General features: G+C 43.1%; 2 protein-coding genes across 3 annotated transcripts in view; one reads left to right on the top strand and one right to left on the bottom strand.

Moving 5' to 3' along the window:
• The window catches only part of AXDND1 (axonemal dynein light chain domain containing 1), a 162,418-nt gene extending 144,917 nt beyond the window's left edge, over positions 1 to 17,501 (top strand). For both annotated transcript variants that reach the window (XM_077452841.1, XM_077452840.1), the window contains 2 exons: positions 402 to 529; positions 14,301 to 17,501. In XM_077452841.1, the coding sequence (XP_077308967.1) occupies positions 402 to 529; positions 14,301 to 14,404 (232 nt within the window). In that variant the 3' untranslated portion in view covers positions 14,405 to 17,501. The remainder of the gene's footprint in view (positions 1 to 401; positions 530 to 14,300) is intronic.
• The window catches only part of TDRD5 (tudor domain containing 5), a 521,267-nt gene continuing 514,731 nt past the window's right edge, over positions 17,398 to 23,933 (bottom strand). The window contains exon 16 of the mRNA XM_077452843.1: positions 17,398 to 18,072. Within this exon, the coding sequence (XP_077308969.1) occupies positions 17,840 to 18,072 (233 nt within the window). The 3' untranslated portion in view covers positions 17,398 to 17,839. The remainder of the gene's footprint in view (positions 18,073 to 23,933) is intronic.

Here is a 23,933-nt window from a genome sequence, read left to right as displayed (position 1 = left end):
ATCAGGTCAGAATTGTTGCCTGAATTTGCACCTGAATTGGACCCAAACACGCACAGGACTCTTTTGGAATGCGGACAGTGGCAGCCCCAGACCTGAGTGAACCACCTCCATTGAGAGCTGGTCCCACTTGCATGTCATCCAATACGCACATATGTTAACCCGGCCTAAGCAATCCCTGTGATATTGTATGTTTGTACACTCAATCTAGTGTGACAGAGGCTGAGGGTTTTGAGACGGTCAAGACAAAGAACAGGAGGACCCAGCGGCTCCTAAGAGGGTAGTGCTACACACAGAGCAAATAATTTCTCCTTGTACTGGTTAATGAAACAAGACTACAATACCTGTTTTGCTCTACTAAATGCTTAAGAGATTTATTACATACACTAGTTTTCCCTTAACAGACATGCAGAGATGAGGTCTCAGAAAGCTGAAGAAAGATCTGAGAATCTGGATGAGCAATTAAAAGCAGCACTGCAGAGAATACAAGAGTTGGAAATCAAATTCCAAGAGGATGAAAACAAAGCAGGGGGTATGTAAAATATTTTTGCATATCTCACATAAAAAAATAAACATCCTCCTAAGTACATTTCCCAAAAATATCTTTTAAAATTAACTATAAAGTATGGCCAAAACCTTTGTTTTCTAATTTATGGTAGAGTTGGGAAGGGTTAAAGCTGAAGTATAGTCCTGGCTTTCCTCTAAACCCCATCTCCTTTCCACGCCAGATTGAATGGGAGTATTGCATCGAAAATCTGCCTTTTTAAAATTTTACAGGTTCTGGGCTACTGATTTAAATGACAAACTAGACTTCAACTACAAAACAAATTCCCTGTAGTTTTTGCTGTCTCTGTCCCCTTTGGAGAGATTTCCCCTCACTTCCAGTCATTAGGTTGTTAAAGGAAGTGAAAAGAATTCTCTCCAAAGAAAGGGGAATTCCAGTTGTCACAGGAACAGATGTCCCTATTAGAGCATTTTCTCCAGCTCATGTTCTGTTGACAACTGTAAAATTCAAAATTTTCAAATAATTTGCTGTCTCTGAGGGTGGCCATCAGTGCAAATAGAGGGGTGAATCCCTATACCCCAGCGCAGGCACAAATGCAATAAAAACTTGACAGGGGTTCTTAATGCTACCATACTCAAAACTGATAATTCAATTTTGGTTTTAAACTAGTGAATAATGCAGCTCACAACAATCCATTAATAACTGGTGACTCTCTCAATGTACCTGCAGCTAAAGCTACTTATATGGCATGCTGCTTGGTAAACCAATATTTATTAAGATGTTTCTACTAATTTAAAGCCAAGCTGCAGGTTACGCTGTACCCCTCCGTAGCAGTGGGAACCTTCACCTTATATTTACCTTTTTTCAACTGTTTTAGGTCTGATCACATGGTGCTTGGGGCCTCTTCTTTAGGCCTTCCCTGGTGATGGGCAGTCCCACTGTGCAGATCATTCCCCTGTGAGCCCAGGTCAGGTGAATTAATTCTCTGGGGGCATGTGGTTGACAGACTAGATTCTGAGGAATTTGGTTGAATGGCATTGGGAGTCATTGAACCTGAAAGTTTAGCAATGCATGTCAACTGAATTTCGTTTCTTATCCATCGAGGGACACAGGAATTCTCGGACAGTTGGGTTATACTGATGCTTACAGTAGAAATATACATGGGTAACAAAAAATCTGTTGGCGCTACAGAATAACATTGCCTACAACCATCATACCTCAAATTTTTTCTGGTGTCCTCAGGAAAGTGAATGCGTTTTCTTCAGATCTGCTGCTCTCTGGAAGAGTTTTCTACTATAAGGAACTGCTTGTAGATTCAAGAGAGATATATTAAGTCCTGAAAGTCTCTTTAGTCAGCCAATAGTACTGCTAGATTTGTGTCAAATATTTTGAAATTCTGGAACTATCACCAGTTAGAAGTCATGGTAGATTCATTCAAGGGTATTAAATCCTGGAAGCCTCTCAATTCACACGAAGAGTGCAGTTTTATACCGGGGATCTCTTTGTGAGTCACCTGCAGCCATGGATGTCCCATCTGTGTTCCAGTTACCACAGAACCCTGCTATTCAGTCAGGTCAGGGGATTCCTTACTGAATACCAGGACCCGTGATGCAGCAATTCATCTGACCCCATCACTGAATGCTCCAAGTTATTCAGGTCATATACCTTTTTGAGGAGTTTCCTCTTATTTATTATAAGCTCTCCCTACAGAAGTTACTAAACTTCTACTGAGCAGTGTGTGCAGAAAATACAATGTTCCCCCTCTATACCCTTCTGTACCTCATTTACTGTATATAGGTTTACAACTGGGTATTGTGTTTTTGATTCCATGTTAAAGTGGAGGGCCACCCTGAAAACAAAAAAAATATTAAAAATTACAAAAAAATATTAAAAAAAAAAAAAATGAAAATTTTTTTTTTTTTTACTTACCAGAAATGCCTGTTGCTAGGCACTTTCTCCTAATCTTCCTCTTCCTCCTCCTCGGAGATCTTCTGTCTTCGTCGCGGCGTCTTCTGGGTAATGAGTCGCGCTGTGTTCTGGGAACTGTGTGTTCCAGAACACAGCGCGTCCCATTCAGAAAGCGCTGCGGGACTCGCGCATGCGCAGTAGCTGCGGGACTCGCGCATGCGCAGTAGGAAACGGGCAGTGAAGCCGTAAGACTCCACTGCCTGTTTCCCTTACAAGGAATGGCAGCACCGGGACCCGAGAGCCGAGGGACGGGTCGGCCTCGGGCGGCCGACATCGCGGGCACCCTGGAAAGGTGAGTGTGCTGATTAAGTCAGCAGCTGCAGTGTTTGCAGCTGCTGACTTTTTTTTTTTTGTATAACCGGCCCTCCTCTTTAACATGGTGCATTTAACTGTGTCCCTTTGCTTTTATATTAGGCTGGTATAGCCTCCTTTTATAGCTCACCAAGAGAATTCATGGGCATTTTCTATTGTGCAATGCCTCAGTGACAAAACACTTTATTGTGTACAACTATTGCTTGTATTTCCTGTATTTCTTCATGTAGTCTGTAAATTGATGATGCAATTTGAATTTACAGTGGGCTCATGCACCAGATCCTTCATGTTGCTGGGTTTCCGCAGACGTAGTGCTTAGCCTCATATTTTAGTCATACTGTTCAAGACACAGGCTTGATATTCATAAACCCTAGGTCAGTGAGAGCAAACCTTGTCACCCCAGATGGTTTGGAGCTACATTTCCCATAATGCTCATGCACTTTGCATTGGCAAAGCTTTTGAGGACATGCTCCTTTGGTGTCCCCCTATGGCTTCCTTTTTTCAAGTCCTAAAGTCATGCACCCCTTTTCTCTTTTGGAAATGTTTTTAGCTTAATTTATTATTTTATTTCGGACTCTTGAGTCGACTCTTTGTCCTCTTCTACACCTTGGGAGCTGTACCAAAACCCCTCACAGTGGGGGTGGCCTGTAATGTTGCTTTGACCACTGGATCCTGCTTGAGTGTACACTTGGTGCAACATGTATAGCTAGCCACAACGAGCTATACTTCTAGGGCTGTGATTCATCCCTATGGAAACCAGATCCTGAAGACCCTTCGAGGTTATGTCCACCATGAAGGGTAAACCCTATCTAGGGACCAAGGACATGGACAGGTAAGACAGTCACCCCATTTATTGGACCATTACTATATTTTCTCAGTTACTTGCTTTACAGATGCAGTGCAGAAATATCTTGAATAGTATACAATTATGCCTTAAAACTATCAGGAAATTGGGAGTGTTTAAAACGTATTCACTTATACTGTGTTAAACTTTTCAAATCTGGTACTAAAATTCCAGCATTTACAGCTTTGTTTCAGAGAAGTGACCAGGGATTGTGTCACACAACAGAGAAATTGTATTGTATTCATCACACTTTTTACAGGCTCACCCACAGTTTGTGAAGGGTGCTGTAGTGAATTGGTGGATGACACCACCATATAATCTTTGAAAAAATAGGATTTTTTTCACCGACTGACACTACTACTCTCTTAGACCATTGGGTTGTTATGCCACCTTCAGGAGAAGACTAGGCATAACATGTTAACATGTAATAATAAAACTAGAACTTTCTAGTTCCACCCAAGGGGCGGTCCCCCTTAGGTAACAACCCCACAGCCTGCATTGTAGCTTCAGTATGTCAACAAACAGTATAACGTAGAGAAAAATAGGAGGGGTGGGTGCTGTTAGTCGGTGAACTACAGAGAAAAGGATTTTACGGGGAGTACAAAAAATCCTATTTTATCTTAGGTTCACCGACTGACACAGCTCCCCTCTTAGACCATTGGGACGTCCCCAAGCAGTGCCAAAATGAGGGGTGGGATAACAGCATAAACACTTCACTCACCTTGGCATGTGGGAACTAGTATAAAAACTTTACCCACAAAAACAACAGTGTGTGGGAATAACCAAAAACTTTTTTACCCACAAAAAACGGGGTGCTCCTCAACTGGGAGTCAATACCCCCCAACCGCATCAGAACTGCAACAGTGCATTTACTTAAAAGTACTGTTTTTAACAAAAAACAGGAAAAAATGTAAGTGCAATTGCAAGTATACATCCACCTGCAACACTTTGCGGCCAAAACAGGCATCAGCCAATGCACTGACATCTACTTTGTAGAATTTTGTAAAGGTGTGAACAGACGTCCAGGTCGCCGCTTTACACACTTGAGCGACAGACGCTTGATGTCGGAAGGCCCAAGATATTCAGATTGCCCTCGTGGAGTGGGCCGTGAACGGAAAGGGGGGCACCTGCCCCTTCAAGGCGTAGGCCTGTACTACAATCTGTCTGATCCACCTGGAAATGGTGGCCGACGAGACCGCTATACCTTTTTTCGGACCAGCCACAGAAACAAAACAAGGATTCTGACTTCCGAAAGGGAGCCGTAGCAGACAAATACACCCCCAGAGCCCGAACCACGTCCAGGGAATGGAGAGCCACCTCTTTAGGATGTGTCGGTTTAGGACACACAGATGGTAACACCATGTCTTCATTGATGTGGAACGCCAAAACCACCTTTGGCAGAAAAGAAGGTTGCGGACACAACACCACCTTATCCTTGTGGATAACCAGGGGCGACTTGCAAGACAAGGCAGCCAGTTCCAAAACCCTCCTGGCTGAAGTAATGGCCACTAGAAAGACCACTTTCTGGGAAAGAGTCAACAGAGGGATCTCTCCGATATTTTCAAATGGCGTTTTTTGAAGCGCCGATAACAGGTTCAGTTCCCACGGGGTTAACGGATGTACCGGAGGAACTACATGTCGGACCCCTTGAACAAAAGTGCCCACTAGAGTGAGACGCCAGGGGTCGCTGAGAAAAGACAGCCAAAGCTGATATTTGTCCTTTAATGGTGCTTAACGCCAATTTCTGGTCTACTCCATGCTGAAGAAACAGCAGGATCCTGGATATAGAAAAGGAACACGGATGCTATCCTTTCTCCTCACACATGGAGATGTAGGCCTTCCAGGTACGATGATATATCTTCCAAGAGTAAGATTTCCGCGCTGTCAGCATAGTTGGAATCACTCAGTCCGAAAGACCCCGGTTCCTCAACACCTGGGTCTCAATAACCATGCCGTTAAAACCAGCGATGGTAAAGCAGGATGAAGAATCGGACCTTGAGAAAGAAGGTCTTCTCGTAACGGCAGTTGCCAGGGGGCGTCTGCCACCAGGCGCACTAGGTCTGCGTACCAGGGATGCTGGGGCCAATCAGTATTACTGGAATCCCTTTGGCCTCCACTCTGCGGAGCAGACGTGGCAACAGTTTCAGCGGAGGAAAGGCATAGATCAGCTGGTACTGATCCCAAGGAGCCACCAGCTCGCCTGGCGTGTCTTTCCAAGGATCTCTTGTCCTGGACACAAATCTGGGTACCTTCCAATTGAGATGGGAGGCCAGAAGATCCACGTCTGGTGTGTCCCATCGCAGGCACAGTAGCCTGAACACCTCCAGATGCAAAGCCCATTCCCCTGGGCCCAGCATCTGGCGACTTAGTCCCCTGTTGAAGACATATTTTGTCGAAACGCGTCGGGCTTGCATCTGGCACCCCACATTGCTTTTATTCTGTACTTTTTTTGTGATCACGTCATAATTTGTTTATTTTTATGACTTTTTAAATAAAACCCAATGGTTACTCTCTGACCTGCACCATTTGGAGCTTTCTTTTTCCTCTATTTTTTGTGGACCCCCTTCTACATTTGGGGTTGGAACCCCAAATGCGACACACTCGATCTTGATATTCTGAGAGACACTTCGAGAGACGTCCATCATGGGCTCATAACTTCTGAAGCCTCCTCAGCATCCGTTCCGACTACCTACAAATCATCTGGTTCCATGTTTGGACCCCAAGCACTGTTGACTCAACTGTCGTAAGACTGATGAGTCCATCTTCTCTGGTAAGAGTATTCTACCTATCTTTTATATTACTTCAGACAAGTTGATATACTTGGTTTCATCTGATCTGTGGATTCCCTGATTTTCCTGTGAGAAATACCTACCACAACATTTGTGCACTACCTAATATATGTGGACTTGTTCACTGGGACTCACTAATTTAACCATTAATGGTTTTCAGTATTCACAGTTTTTATGTCACATTTTTGTATTTTATATTTTGTTTTTTCACAACCACATTATTTTCTATGTATAATTCTGCTACACAAATTTAGCGCCACACTATTTGTTATTTTAGACTTAGATAGTTCGCCTGCCACTTCTCCACTCCCGGGATGTAAATGGCCAACAGGGCCGGTACATGTCGTTCCCGTGTGGCGGCCGAGCTTCTTTTTCCTCCTTGGTGACTGACGTATGCCACCGCCGTGGCGTTGTCTGACTGGATCCTGATCGGACTCCCTTGAAGTCTTATCGACCCTGTGGAGAGGCATAGCCTGATCGCTTTCAGCTCAAGCAGATTGATTGGCAACTTGGATTCCTCCACCAACCAGAGGCCTTGGGTCGACTGAACCCCCATTACTCCACCCCAGCCAGTTAGGCTGGCGTACATTGTGATCACTGTCCATATCAGAGTTAGGAACGACTTCCCAGACCGAAGTGCCGGGGACCTCAGCCACCAGAGCAGGGAATCCCTGACTAACTGGATCACCTGAATCTGCCGATCCAGGGACAACGGAGATTTGTCCCATTTTGTCAAAATCTCCTGCTGCAGGACTCTGGTGCGAAACTGGGTGCGCGGTACTGCCTCGAAGGAGGCCACCATGAGTCCCAGGACTTGCACGCAGAAGCGTAGCGACTACCACCTGCGGTTCATCAACAGTTTTACCACGGCTCTGAGAGTCTGCAGCTTGTCTGAAGGGAGAAACACTCTCCCTTCCATGGAGTCCAGCAGTAAGCCTAGGTACTCAAAACGCTGAGTCGGTACAATCACCGACTAGGTTCACCAGCCACCCAAATTCCTGCAGGGTCGGCATGGTGATCGCCACATCCTCCTCTAATCCCCAGGGGATTTTCTGAACACCAAGCACTACTAGGATACAATCACATTGTATGATTCTGTGAAGAGTCTTTTGATCAGATTGTTACGTATATGGTCACCTGTGATACATCATTTGGAGGCCTGCTGAGAGCATCTGAGCAGATCCGAAGATCACGGGACATCCAAAAGATCGGGATTATCTCCGACATCTGGGATCGGCACGTCTGTGATTGAACTTGCGCAGTTTGACCTCCCCTAACAGGGGGGTCACTGGGGATCTGGTAAGCCTCCATCTATTGGTGGTGTTTAGAGGTGAAGGGTCCACATGGTCAAGTATTATTTCATTGAATAAACAAGCTTCAGTTATTTCCACTTTTATTTATACACTGGACATTACTTATACTTTTTGTATTAATTTACATACGGACATTTGAATTTGTTGTTTTTTTATCATCTCACTTGAGTTTTAAAAAAAGTTTTTTTCACATTATTTTTTTCACAGTACTGTTGTATTTGGTTTCACAGTTCTTTTCAGGTCACATTTACATTTAGTGGCCAAGCGCTGCACTTTGTTTCTTTTCTTTGTGCCTAGTATCCTGGTTATGGTGTTCAGCTGCTGATTTTTTATCTTTTTTTTTTACCAAGCGCCGATTTTTTTTTTTCTATTTTACGTAAAATAAATATTTGATCCCCAAGCAAAACATGACTTAGTGCTTGTTGGAGAACCCCTTTTTGGCAAGCATAGAGGTAAGACGTTTCTTATAGTTAGTTTCCAGGTTTGCACACATGTCAGGAGGGATTTTGGTCCACTCTTCTTTACAGATCTTCTCTAAATCCTTAAAGCAGGATTCCAGCGACCAGTCCTATTTTTTTTTTTGCAGTCATTGAGATACATGTAAAATCATAAATACACTCACTGTTTCGTTTTTTTATTTTTTTGCTGTTGCTGTCCGTTTTAGTTTTAAATAAATATTTATAAAAAAAGATTGTGGCCATTCCCATCTTACTTGTGGGCATGTGAAGCCCACAAGCATGGATTTCCTGGATATGGTGAATGCTGAGCTCCCAGCATTCATGCTATTTCCCGTGCATGCTCAGTGTTTACAGTGGGCGGTGCTGTAAACTTGAGGGGTTGCCATCACAACGGCGGTGGCGAAATCCCGCGTTAACTCGCAGCAGGCATCCGCAATGACTCCTGGGAATAATGACAGGAGCTCCCAGGAGACATTGCTTACCCGCCCATATCCACAGAGAGCTGAGACAGGAAGCAGAGGAGGACTTCTGCAAAAACAAAGGTACAAAAGAAAAAAAAATCCTCTTATTACTGTATAGATTTATGGCATGTAATTAAGCAAAACATGTTAAATGAGGCAGAGCTCCGCTTTAAAGAGGTAGTAAACCCTGATGGATTTTACTTCCTCTTTTGTTCCCTGAAAAATAAAAGCATAATGGACTAGTATTCATCGCCTACTAGCCCTTTATGTGTCACTTACCTGTAATGTCCCTGCTGGTGGCTGCATCCATCCTCACCCCTCTTCCTTCCGGGGCTCTGGACTCCGGCTTTGTGACTGGCCGGAGTCTCTTGACATCACTCCCACGCAAGCGCATGGGAGCCAACGGTCACGGCCCAAGCCCTTTAGAAATAGCATGATTGTGCCCTTTTTTCAGTGTGTATGTGCCTATGACGTTGATGCAAGGGTATATGGTAAATATCTTCTAAACCGTGCAGGTTTAGGAGATATTTCCAGTACATACAGGTAAGCCTTATAGGCTTACCTGTAGGTAAAAGTGGTGTACCTAGGTTTACAACCAGTTATAGGTTTGGCTGTCGCTTGGCAACTCAAAGTTTCAGCTCCCTCCATAAATTTTCTATAGGATTAAGGTCTGGAACCTGACTAGGCCATTCCATTACCTTAATGTGCTTCTTCTTGAGCCACTCCTGTTGCCTTTGCAGTATGTTTTGGGTCATTGTCATGCTGGAAGACCCATTAACAAACTTTCTTCAGTGTTCTGGCAGGGGGTAGAAGGTTCTCATCCAAGATTTTTGGCCCCTCGGTGCGGCAAAGTCAGCCTTTACCTTTGCAAGAGAAACCGCTCCCGAAGAATATTATTTCCACCTCTGTGCTTGACTGTAGGAATGGTTTTCTTAGGGTCAAAGTCAGCATTTTTCTTCCTCCAAACACGTGTAGTTAATTTAATGCCAAAGAGATCAATTTTGGTCTCATCTGACCAAAGCACTTTCTCCCAATCCTTCTCTGAATCATTTAGATGTTTATTAGCAACCTTAAGACAGGCATGTACATGTGCCTTCTTGAGGAGGGGGATCTTGCAGGCCCTGCGGGATTTCATTCCAGGGTGGTGTATTGTGTTACTAATAGTTTGTTTGGCGACTATGGTCCCAATGCCTTGAGATCATTCACAAGCCCCTACCATATAGTTCTGGGCTGATCCCTCACTTTTCTCATTAACATCATTACCCTATGAGGCAATATTTTGCATGGAGCTCCAGACCGAGGGCGATTGATGATTATTTTGTATTTCTTCCATTTGCGAATAATTGCTCCCACAGTTGTCTCCCTCTCACCAAGCTTCGTGCTAATAGTCTTGCAGCCCATTCCAGTCTTGGGCAAGTTTACAACCTTGTCCCTGACGTCCTTTGACAGCTGTTTGGTCTTACCCACGATGTTGAGGTTTGAATGAAAGAAAGATTCTGTGGACAGGTGTATTTTATACGCATAACGAGTTGTCGTTAGAAGCACCTTCTTAAATTGACAGGACTAATCTTTGTACCACATACTGTAGCTAGTCTGTGGGAGCCAGTATTGTTGGTTTGTAGGGGATCAAATACATTTGAATAATGTGTTATTTTCTGGAGTTTTGGTTGATATTTTCTCCATAATTTAAAATACACATATGATAATTATTATAGACCCTTTTTTTTGTACAGTTGTGCTCATAAGTTTACATATCCTGGCAGAATTTATGATTTCTTGACGTTTTTCAGAGAATATGAATGATAACAAAAAAACATTTCTTTCACTCATGGTTAGTGTTTGGCTGAAACCATTAATTATCAATCAACGGTGTTTACTCTTTTTAAATCATAATGCGAACAGAAACTACCCAAATGACCCTGATCAAAAAGTTTACATACCCTGGTGATTTTGGCCTGATAACATGCACACAAGTTGACACAACAGGGTTTGAATGACTATTAAAAGGTAAACATCCTCACCTGTGATATTTTTGCTTGTAATTAGTGTGTGTGTTTATATAAAAGGTCAATGCGTTTCTGGACTCCTGACAGACCTTTGTATCTTTCATCCAGTCCTGCACTGACGTTTCTGGATTCTGAGTCATGGAGAAAGCAAAAGAATTGTCAGGATCAGTGGGAAAAGGTAGTTGAACTGTATAAGGGATATAAAAAGATATCCAAGGAACTGAGAATGCCAATTAGCAGTGTTCAAACTATAATCAAGATGTAGAAAATGAGGGGTTCTGTTGAAACCAAACCACGGTCAGGTAGACCAACTAAAATTTCAGGCACAACTGCCAGGAAGATTTTTGGGATGCAAAGAAAAACCCACAAATAATTAAAGGTGAAATACAGGACTGTGAAAACATGTGGTGTGGCTGTTTCAAGATGCACAATAAGGAGGCACTTGAAGAAAGATGAGCTGCATGGTTGAGTCACCAGAAGAAAGCCATTACTATGCAAATGCCACAAAGTATCTTGCTTACAATAGGCCAAACAGCACAGAGACAAGTCTCAAACCTTCTGGCACAAAGTCATTTGGAGTGATACCAAAATTCAGTAGTTTGGCCACAACCATAAACTCTACATTTGCAAAGGAGTCAACAAAGCCTATGATGAAAGGTATGGAGGTGGATCGCTGATGTTTTGGGGATGTGTGAGCTACAAAGGCACAAGAAATTGAATCAAAATTGTTGGCAAGATGAATGCAGTATGTTATCAAAAAATACTGGAGGAACATTTACATTCATCAGCCAGGAAGCTGCTCATGGGACTTACGTGGACATTCCAACATGACAATGATCCAAAACACAAGGGCAAGTCGACCTCTCATTGGATAAGAAAAATAAAGTGAAGGTTCTGGAGTGGCCATCTCACTCTCCTGACCTCCATATCATTGAGCCACTCTGGGGAGATCTCAAATGTGCAGTTCATAGAAGACAGCCCAAGAATTTACAGGACCTGGAGGCTTTTTACCAAGAGAAATGGGCAGCTTTACCATCTGAGAACATAGAGAGGCTCATTCACAAATACCACAAAAGTCTTCACGCTGTCACTGACGTTATAGGGGACAATACATGGTATTAAGAACAGGGTCATTTGGGTAGTTTCTGTTATTATGATTTAAAGAGTAAACAGTTGATTAATAATAAATGGCTTCAGCAAAACCGTAAACCATGAGTGAAAGAAAAGTTTTTGTGTTATTTATACTTTCTGAAAAATGGCCAAGAAATCATAAATTCTGCCAGGGTATGCAAATTTATGAGCACAACTATTTGTGGGAAAAATTAAAAAAATTAGAGGGGATCAAATAATTATTTTCCCCACTTTGTTGCCTTTCTTTGGATTATCTCCAGTTCCAGTAAATGCTTCCTGAGAAGAGGTGACCAGAACTGGACCACACACTCAGGATGTGGCCAAATCAGAGTTTTGTAAAGTGGTAGAATTTTACAGTCTTATCTATTGAGTGGATAGTATTTTTAATGCATTTTAACCACTTGCCGCCCTCCATACAGCAAAATGACGGCGGCAAAGTGGTATTAATATCCTGACCGGACGTCATATGAGGTGATCATGATAGGGGGCGCGCATCGCGGTGATCGTCGTTGCGGTGTGTCAGACTGACAACACCGCAACTACGATCTCGGTAAAGAGTCTCTGACAGACTCTTTACCATGTGATCACCGCTGATCACAGTGTAAATAGGAAGAGCCATTGATCGGCTTTTCTTCACTAGTTTCTGTCAGACACGAAAAGAGAAGAGCAGATCGGCTGCTCCTCTGAGAGGGGGGGGGGGGTCTGTGCTGATCCATTATTAGCACAGCCCCCCCCCCCCCCCCTGGAAGATGCCCACACTGGTCCACCAGGGATGCGCAGCACCAGGTATGTCTCGGCGGCGGGATATTTAAACATGGGCAAGGCTGCAAACAGCGCTGGGGAGCTGGAAATGACACTGGCAAGCTGCAAATGACACTCTGCAAGGCTGCAAACAGCGGTGGGCAAGCTGCAAATGACACTGATCATTATGCAATTATGGACAAGGCTGCAGATGCACACTGATAAGGCTGCATTGACGGGCATTTAAATGTAAGTTTTTTTCCCTTAAACTTCCCTCCTAAAACTTTTTTCCTTAAAATGCCCTCCTAAACTTGGGGTGCGTGTTATACGCTGGTGCGTGTTATATCCCCATAAATACGGTATTCACAATTGCACTCTTGCTGCACACAGAGGGCAGAACTCAGAATGCTGGCATTCGGTCAAAAGTCTCACAAAAAAATGTGGCTAGTGAACGAACGTAAAAACTGTTGGGTATATACAGGGCATGTGACCTGGGTGCAGAGTGCCCCCCCCCCCCCCCCCATGAAACCACTGTGCATGCCCCTCCTGACCCCTACTTGTCCCAACCCTGGGTGCCAATTTCCACACAAACCACCTCCAGCATTGGTGCCACTTTCTACAATAATAACCCCAAGCATTGGTGCCAGTTTCTGCAATAATAACCCCCCAGCATTGGGTGAAAGTCTTTGCAATGATATCCCAATGCATCAATGCCAGTTAAAAGTAGACCTTCAGTAATTTTTTCAGCTTTCCATCTATAAAATCCTCTGCCCTTGTTTTATCTTTGGATAGTAAAACATTTTTTTCTATCAGTAACTAAAAAATACCTTCTATACAGCCCACTTCCTGTTTCTTGTCTGGCAAAAAGCCTAGGCTTATGACATGCTCCGCTCTCTCTCACTCACCTGAGAGTTTGATAGGAAAGGACAGGGTGGGGGGGGGGGGGGGGGGTGAGTTATAAGTGAGAAATTAGTACAAATGTATTAAATAAAACAGACATTCAGACTTATATGTGATATAATACTAGTTGGTGAACAAACATAGGTGGAACAGATTCTGATAAAGCAGTGGGGAGAATCTTAGAGCAACCTTGTCAGCAAAGGCAGCTTGCCTGTGTATAAACCGGTCTGGTGGCTTGATAAGCTGACAGAAGGAATCCATATAGAATGCAGAGTGGCTACAGCAGCTGGAAGGGCTGACAGGGAGGCTATCCCGAGACAGACCGAGCGAGCGCCACCGAAAAAGACCGAGCCGTCTGCTCGGCTCCGCTCGTAGTCCTGCCTCCCTGCTGTTTCTGGAGCGAGCTCTGCCGAAAAAGACCGAGCCGACTCTACTGTGTATTCGGCTTGGCTTGGCTCGCAGTCCCGCCCAGTATGGGCGGGACTGCAAGCCGAGCCGAGTACACAGTAGAGTCGGCTCTGTCTTTTTCGGCAGCGCTCGCTCCAGAAACAGCAGGGAGGCTGGACTACGAGCGGAGCCGAGCAGACAGCTCGGTCTTTTTCGGCGCCGCTCGGTCTTTTTCGGCGCTGCTCAGTATTTTAGCTTCACAGACAGTGGAGATCGGCGTATAACACGCACCCACGACTTTAAGGGGAAAAAAGTGCATGTTATACGCCGATAAATACGGTAATTAAGCTGACTGGTTGATATGGCCAACAAGACCAGTTCTTTCGACGCCTTTGATCTTTAGCCAAAATGTACATATACTGCATCTTCCATCTTGTTTTCCTGTAGCATTTGTTCAGCTCAGATATTATAGCAACCTTTTTTTTTAGTCCTAGAAACCCCAGCTGACAAAGAAGTTCTGAATGAACAAATCCACCATCCAGCTTCCCTCAAGAAAAGACCCAAATCAAGCAAAGTCAAACATCATAAATGAATGCCTTCATCACTGGCCTAATCAATTTATGGAGGGATCTGAAACTTCGAGTTACCAAGTGACAGCCAAGACACCTTAAGGCTTTAGAGAAGATCTGTGAGGAAGAGTGGACCAAAATCCTTCCAGAGATGTGTGAAAACCTGTTCAACTAAAAGAAACGTTTTACCTCTGTGCTTGCCAACAAGGTTTTCTCCACCAAGCACTAAGTCATGTTTTGCTTGGGAAACAAATACTTATTTTACTCACTGAACTGCAACTCAATTTATAACATTTGTATCTTGTTTTCTCTGGATTTTTGGTTGATATTCTGTCACTATCATTTAAAATACAACTATGATAAAAATTATAGACCCTTAATTTCTTTGTAAGTGGGCAAAATCTGCAGGTGATCAACCCCACCCCCACTGTATATGTAATCTGTTTATTAAGGTTTTGTGTGTTTACTGCTATAAGCCTAGTACACATGGGTCGATTATCAGGCAGCACCAGTCAACTCAATAGAAACTGGCCGACATTCGGCCCATGTGTACTGCAGTCGGGCTGGCTACTGTCGAAGGGGCATGACCAAAAAAGTTTTCCAATTGGCTCCCAAGTGTTCTGGCAAGAGGGGGGCATCCACATCAGAACATAATAGCACAGAAGGGGAGATCGCTGTACTAAGGTCAGATAGTCCAGCGGCTCCTCTTGAGCAGTGTTTTTTTTTGTGCATGCACAACTTAAATAAGCTGGGTGTGCGTATAGAACATACATCCTATGTGTGTGTGTGCACATGCATGTGCGTGGTCCTGGCGAATGGGTGTGATTGTATTCACGTACAATGCAAATTTTTGTGAGCCATGGCTGCCAAACTGCTGAGCCCAACAGCGCTCTTGTGTACGCATGTGCGCCATGACGAAATGGCGCACCGTTGTGTCATACAGGTAAAAAATAGCCAGACAAGCAAAAAAAGGTACACTTTGCAAGCACACACAGCTATCCCAGAACTCCCCTGTATGGTCACCGCACAAATGTGTCCAAGCCTTTAGCTAGTTTAACTGATTGTTATAATCACTGGGACACCCCACAATAATAAAATAAAGGGGTTTCACTTAACTGTCCAAGCGCAGGGCCTGTCACTTGGACCTTCAAGGACTGGGTACCCTTTTATGTTTAGGGTCCACTCCCTTGGACCTGTGCAGCATCCTGCAGGAAATGCCTTAGAGCTGCAGTGTCCAGGATTTCCACTCTGCAGGGTCCAACCCCCCCTGAGGCCATGTTACAGGCAAAACCTTGCAGGATCTTGAGTCTTCTTTGAGAGGCTCAGTTAACATTTATCTAAGCATAAAAGCCTGTGTCAAATGGATCCGATCGGTCAATCCCTTGGTTCGTTTTTGGAACTGTTTGTGGGACTAGAAACGTGGAGCTCAGAGAGCGCAAACTGTGTCAGCCACCTTGCAGACACTGGTAAAAAAAATGAAAGCACTTCCTGTATGGGAGAGGTTATATAGGGGATCACTTCCTGTCTGAAGACCTTTGGTCTACCAGTTTCCATTCACCTAATGATGAAGTATAACCCAGCAGGTAATGAATATTAGCCTGACTCTGTGTCCCATGATGTATGAAAAAGAAATTATAACGTTTTTTCTTTTTTAATAAATCACAGCATTTAACATTACTACCATCATTCAGAAATTGCCTAATATTTATAGCAAAAATATTGGCTAATACTACTGCTTTATTAATATGGCATGGTTTTCATTTATACTTATCCCTTTTCACACAAGCAACAGCACAACCCATTGCAAAGTTTGACATTCCCGTTTGAGATGTCTCAATTGCAACATCACCTAACTGAACTAGAAAAATTAAATAGGTCTTCTCAGGTGTATTTTTATTACTTCAAAATATTTTTAATGTGATCTTACAACAGGCTAACAGAATTATTTGTTCTAAACATTTCAGGTTTATTCAATAAACAGTACAAAGGGCTAAGTGCAGAAACATAGCAACCACTCACAATTCACTTTACTAAACCAAAACTAGTACACGATGGATTGTGACTGGTTATGGGTATAACACTTCACGGTTAGTTCTGTGCACCGTTATAATGAGGAATAGTAAAAAAAATGATTTAGAAAACATAATACTGCAACTTTTATCATCTCTTAGACAGGTTTTCTTCAGACTGCGCTGAGCAGCAGAAAATAAACTTAGAGGAACTGTCACCTTGCTAAGGACAAAGTGACAGTGTCTGTGCACAGCTTACCCTTGACCACTTTTTACTCACCACGCTGTCTTCTTCTGCAGTCACCACCAAAATGTCCGGTGTCAGAGCTCAAAACAGTGACATTAACCCTTCCGCTAGGCCTGTGCACTGAATCATGGGAGAAGGTCACATGCTCCCCAATACCCAGAAGTACTGGGTATTCGGCAGTGGCGACCACAGATCGAGATGTAATGCAAGGTAATAAGTAAATAATATGTAAGAATAAAGTGGTCAACGTGTGGATTTTACACAGACATTGTCACTATACCCTGAATGAGCAAGACGACAGTGTCTTTTTAAAGCGACTCATTCTATTTTTCTTGTTATCCTATCTAACAGTGCCTGTACCAAAGGCTGTTGTAAACTTTCCATTGCTCCCTTCCATATATAGCAATACCTAGGTAGCAACTGTACACACTCAGACTGAAAATCTGCTGTTCAAAAGGTAAAGCAAAGTCTTTCTAAAACACAAAGTATGTCTAAATACAATTACATCCTATTATTTTGTCCCTTAGCATATAGAAAAAAATAAATTCCAGCTAGTTTGGAAAGGAGGGATAGAGGAAGAGAAAGTGAAAGTAAGTAAAATGCATTTTTACCATATTTCACAGTTGCTACCTAGGGATATCTAATGAGATGAGAGAGGGATCAATAAAGCGACCTCTATGCACAGGTACTGTTTGATGGGAAAGCACAAAGAGGCATGGTTTTCTTTAACTCTTCATAAGCATACACACAACCTGTCAACATAATATGTGGGTGATGCTTTAGGCCTATCATAAACACCCGTTCACAAGATTTCCATTCTGCTGTTTAAAGCAGAGGTGCGCCAAAAAAAAACAAAAAAAAACAGCAGCTACACATATTACAGCTGCTGGCTTTTAATAGTAGGACACTTACCTGTCCTGGAGTCCAGCGATGTTGTCACCGCAGCCGATGTTTCCAGATGTTTGGCTCCATGCTGTGAACCCTACTGCACATGCATGAGGGCATACTCCACATTCATAAATGAAAAAAATGTACATTGAACATTAGAAGTCTTAGGCACTCTCTCTAACAGGAACAACTAACTATACATAAAGAGACAAATACCTTCTGAATGTGCACAATAATAATAAAATAAAAACAACTTAAGAAGAAAAAACAGGGCATGACAAGCACTAAGCTGCATCCTATGCAGGTTCGATCAGTTATGTCTTGGTGGAAGTAGAAAGCCAGTGCAACAAATTTCTAGGAGAGGCAGCTAAGCGAGCTGCTGGGCCAAGAGCTACTGTTGTTGAGCGCCTAGGAATCTGTAACTTCTGAAATCCTATAAGCGGGCTGTTCCCTTTTGTTTCTTTATCATCACTTAATGGTCCTTGAAATACCATTACGTTCTTGTTTTCTGTTTTTTCTTCTTCTGGGGTTATGGGTGGAATATAACCTGTCGATAAACAGATATCTAGTCAGCAGACTTGAAATCAACACTGCCTACCAAAACTCCAATTCCTAAAGTCAAGAAATCACTTATATATTAACTACTGTTACAAGACAAGTTCATTATTTTTTTTAATTCTTGATTTTGGCAGGCCCTTAAGCAATACATCCATCACAATCAAGCAGCACCATAAACTTTTACCTATACTGAGTACTGTGCACCAATACAGCTACAATCCCCCCAAAAGTTTTGCTTATTATCGCCATTTTACTTTTATTCAGGTTAAAGTGGTTGTAAACCCACTTAAAAAAAAAAAAAAAAAAAAAAAAAGACAAAGACATAATGAGCTAGTATACATAGCATACTAGCTCATTATGAATTACTTAACTTAGATCAAAGCACCCGCAGCGGTCCTCGTACACTGCTCCGGCTGGTGACATCACTCCCGGAGTTACTTCCGGGTATCACTGCCTTTGGGGCTGTGATTGGCCAGAGCCGCGATGATGTCACTCTCACACATGGGAGCCGCCAGTAACAGCATACTAGCTGAAACAACGGCACGGACGTGCCATTGCTTCAGTACACAGATCTTCACCCACAGATCTTCGCTCTGCCCCTACAAGTCCCTAGAGATCCTGTACTCCCTCCAGCCACTTGTTTGGAGGAAGGGCTGTAGGAGGCTGAAAGGAGCACAACAGTCGCAGGCTGCTCCAAGTGGTCACGTTATAAAGCTTAGCAACAGTCTGAGGTAGGGACATGCCTCCAACTGCTGAGCTTCCACTCTGTACAGGTCTCTGCTCCTGCAGCTATATTTCTCTTACCACCTACTGTGCCTGCAGCGCCCCCCCCCCCCCCAGCATGCTGCATCTACCTCTTACTCTCAGCACTCATTGTGTCTGCAGCCTCCAGTCCCTATTTTTATCATCTATTGAACCTGCACCCCCCTCTTCTGTCACCACCCTCCATGCCTGCACCCCCCTTCTCTAACCTCCCAGCACACCTGGCATTTTCTTTTCCACTGCACCTCACCTCTCAATTTTTGCATGCTCCCCCTACTCTCACTAATGTGCCTGTGTACACCCCACACATCTACATGATGCCTGCACATCTTTCATCCAATGCACCTGTGCAAACAAACTTAAATTTTGACACGATGCCGGCTCACAAACTCACCCTGTTCCCTTTGCTCCAACCTTTCTACTTGCACACTGCCCTCACCATCAGCACACTATCTGATCCACATAATCCACCCATCTCCCCCACTTTTAACATGACATCTGCACACCCCCCATTATGTCTCTAACTCTCTGCTCTGATATCAGCACCTGTCTATGCTTCTCACTGCCTGCATTCCCTCCAGGCCTGCACAGACACCACCTTCCCAGAGAGTGCTTCTCTATACACTTTGTCATGCCTGCTCTCTCCATCACGCCTTTACTGGTCCTCCAGTGTGCGCCTTCACTACCACCACTTTGTCTGTGGACCTATCTTTCACCTCTTACTGCACAAAGCATCGCCATACCCTTCCCCATATATTCTCATCACAGCCACACCCTACCCTTCCCTTTACCACGGTGCTTGAATCTGCTCTTTCAACAAGCCTGCACATGCTCTCCTCCTGCCTACTTTTACTCAATGGACCCTCTTCCTCCCCACTGTTACCCTATTGCCTACTGGATGCACACCTCCCCTTTTTTACCCATTACCCTTAAACTTAATCCCCCCACTCTCACCACTGCACCCACCAAATGCTCAGACTACACCAACCTTGCCTGTTCTGAAAAGGACACACATTTGTTTAGTCTTTTTTATTATTATTAATCTGTCTTTATTCAGCATCACATAAAAACTGCTTCTGAACATTATACTTCGTGCCCCACTAGATAAAGCTGGGTACATAAGATTGATATTCGTCTGGCACAGCAGGAACTGGCTACCTTTCAATCTGTGTGCATCCCTCTCTGTTCAACAGAAGCCAATTGTCAGACCAGCTCCTGTCGGAATGATCCTGATGAAAAAACTGCTTTTGATCAGTGGCTGCAGTGCTGATCAATTGTATTCTAATGGGGGATGACCCTGATGTCAGCACACAACAGTGAGGGAGATGCCTGGCAGCCACACTGCTTGTGTGGATGCAGGAATCAAAGTTTTTTTTCTTCATTCAGCCCGTTGGTTGATAGATAAAAAAACTCAGCATGTACCTAGCTTAAAGATCACAGAGCATACAGAAGGTTGAACTGGATATACCTGTGCCTTTTTTCAACCTTATAAACTATGTAACTATATGTAAATATAGATATTACTATTATAGTAACTATGTACATTACCATTGATGTGTAGACCATAAAAAAACATTAACAAAAAGAGAAAATAAAAACAATAACAGTAAACTATGATAGCACAGTATCAGAGGCAGATCTTCTATTTTAATCCAAAGAGTTTATCGCAGCTAATCTTGCAAACAATCATGCTTTTAGCTTTACAGCATGTGAATAAGGTAGGCAAGTTGTTTATTCACGAAAATGAGTGAAATGTCAAAAGTTGGGTACAAAGCAGTACTCGAGGGGGAGTTTGGTGATGAGTCTATAAAATAGGATTTCTGTACTTACTGTAAAATCTTTTTCTCAGAGTCCATTGTGGGACCCAGGAAGTCCTAAACTTTCAGGCTATACTGCCACCTGCAGGACTGGACAATGAAAAAAAAAAAAAAAAAACTATTTTTCTCTTACTTATAAAATCCTTTTGCATACATTACAGGGCAAGATGAATAATTCTCCTGAAGGTGGCAGTATAACCCATTGGTCTCAGAATTCAACACTGGCAAACAAGACTAAGTACAGCTCATTATAACCCCTCTTGCTCCAAGCATGCCTCAGTTTAGTAGCAAGCAATTATATGAGTGGATCCTAAAAACAGAGGGGAGGGGCCTACATCCTGCAATATAATTTACAGGCAAAGCAAAACCTTATTTCCTAATCTTACATTATAGAATATATTGATTATGTATTCTGCAACCATAAGAACATCCAAAAACAGTCCAACTGAGGGGCGAGTAACCGCAAACGAAAAGCTAACAGGCCCACAAGGAACAAATCAAGAGGTCAAAAAAGGTGGCCAGCATCAGCTGAGGCTTGAACATTCACAAGGTAAAACTTAAATCTGTAAACATAAGCACTAACTGATCTAAAAGAGGATGCTTTGATCAGAAAAGGAGGAACCTTACCCTGATGTCAAACTTGAATGATGAAACTTGAATGATGAGCTTACGTATTCACCTAGGCTACGTATTCACCTGAAAGTGAAACCGAAAGCAGGCAGTACTTACAGGAAAGAGTCTCTATGGCAAAAGACAGTGCTAGGCGAGTGAAACTCGAACAGTATGAACCACAGACATCCGGAAATTGGAGGGAAATCTCTTTAGGATACTTAGATGCATGACAGATATGATAGAACCATTTAAATGGTTAAAGTAATTGCTCACAGGTTTAAAGTGTGGTTTTGGAAGAGAAGAGAACACCAAGATGAGATTTCCCTGAGCCACCGGGGATTGTACAAGGCCTTCACAAGGGAATAAGAAGCAAAAGGCCTCTGGAGGAGAATCACTTGGGGGCAGATTTGACCCTTGATGGTACTGGACTTCAACAGTCAGACCATTAAAGTCAGTGACCAAGAAGCATGGTGGTAAACTGGTCCTTGGAGCAGAGGATCTGGACAACATAGGAGGGCCCACAGGTTAAACGCCAGGAGCCTTATGAGTGCCAAATACTGTTACCATCTGGGCCAGTTCAGTGTGGTGAGACTAATCAAGATCCCCTTCCATCTCAAGCCTGCAGGTGACAAAAGTGTTTTAGAGATGTAAAGGTATAAAATGAGGTTGAGGAACATGACTTTCCATCAAAGCAAGATGGATGCAAAAAAATTCAATTCTCTTTGAGCCATGAGACTTCTGGTTCCTCCCAATGGTTAATGCAAGCAACCACACAGAATGACTGAATGCTGGAAAGATGACCCTGGAGACAAATGGCCCATCATTGAAGGGACTATTGAATCATCCTGAGCTCCAGAACATTCCTCTGGCAAAAAAGCCCCTTGCACCTTAAGTGCCAAAGACACCATTCCAGCTCAACATATGAGCGTTCATTGTGAGAACCACCCAGACCATCTGGAGGAAGGCTTAACCTGTTTCCAGCACTAGGCATATTAAAGTAAATGTAAACCCTTACCTCGTAAAACAGCCCATTCAGTTTAAATAGAAGCCAAAAGCAAAACATTTGTATAGATATAAAAAATACCTATTTAATAAGTGATAGTTCACATTCCTTCTGTTCTCGGATGCTTAAGAGCTTGGGAAGGAGAAACAGCAGCTCATTGGTCTTTTCAGTGAATGGTTGTGAAGGCGGTGGGTGCAGAACAAATCTTATCATTGGAGGAGAGCAGGTGCAATTCTCAGCACAGCTAGAAAACGGACTATGCTGTGCTCTCATGCCTAGTGTGGTCAGGTTTTGATAAGTAAACAAAGGGACTGGCAAGAATACCAGGGATTTCACACAAAGAAAGCAATACAAAGAAAACCAGACATTTTTTCATAGCAGTACATGGTGCAACAGGCACAAATTCAATGAAATGTTGGATTTACATATTCTTTAACTACCAGGCTAGTTTGGTTTTGAAAGTCAGATGGATGTAGCAGTCCGGAGACTGATCCTGCCTCTCCCATGCTACCAGAATATTGAGAAGCAATAATCTGGAATGATATTGGACATTTGGGACTGTCTTGAAGGCAGCAAGGGAATATGGAGTTTTCCCAGGGACCTTAGACAGGGCTGTATCCAGGACATGACACAAACAGCTGATTTCTGGAGCTTTAGGATCCCCAAACTTTTTATGAATCTTGACAGTCCAAAGAATGTTGATTGCTAGAACCATGTTTACTGTTCTTGGAGAAGAAGGTTGCCCATAAATCCCACAGTGGGAAAATCTTTAGAGTGAAGCAGAGAATACAAGGGCAAGCACCTTAGTTAAGACTTAAAGTTCAGTGGACAGGCCAAAGTGAAGGATTATGAACTTGAAATGTCACGCACCCATATTAAAGTGCAGGCAATATGAACCGGGAATTTCTGATAATCAGCCGGCTGAGGTAAGCCTGTTGCTTACATTTGAGTTAGACTTCCTTGATCAGTAAGGCATTTTTGGGAAAAAAGGGTACCTATTTTACCTCTGGCTAAAATTGTAGTAGGGAAACTGATTTGGAAAAAGAAGCTAAGGCACTACAATCTCTAGAGGCTTTTTTGACCAGTTATCTGGTTTCTATAAATGTGGGAGGTGTAGGGTGTGCTCTCTGAGTTTGTGTACTCAGAGACGCACAACGTTTGTTTCTATGGTTACACAGAAGCATCACACAATTAAGCCATGCATCGGCTGTTCCACAGTTGGAGTGGTATACATGTTGCAGTGCCCATGCGGGCTTCAATTTGTAGTGTGGACCAAACGCCCTCTTCAAGTCTGCTTAAATGAGCATATCACAAATATTAAAATTGGGTTTAAGAATCATTCTGTGTCCAAGCACTATTTACTTGCACATAATAAAGACCCATCTAAGACCCTTTTCCTTGGCATTGACAAGTACAAGTTGGAGAGGGAGCTCATTGGTAAGGGAGATATCCAAACTTGAAATTGCATGGATTCATCGTTTAAAGTCTTATGCCCCCTATGGGCTCAATATTGATATGGACGTGAATGCTTTCATCGACAATTCATGACAAGCTTTTCTGTAAACTTGGTCTGAGAAGTAAGGGTGAGCATAATTTTTATTGTTTATTTTTATTTATATTCTTATATTTTTTTTAATAAATCTTTACTGTTAAGGA

This window comes from Lithobates pipiens, unplaced genomic scaffold (genome assembly GCF_037356315.1).
Source record: "Lithobates pipiens isolate NorthernLeopardFrog02 unplaced genomic scaffold, aLitPip1_a1.2 Scaffold_23, whole genome shotgun sequence".
NCBI lineage: Eukaryota > Metazoa > Chordata > Amphibia > Anura > Ranidae > Lithobates > Lithobates pipiens.
Note: the sequence above shows the minus strand (reverse complement) of the source record. Positions and strands in the feature narration are given on the sequence as shown.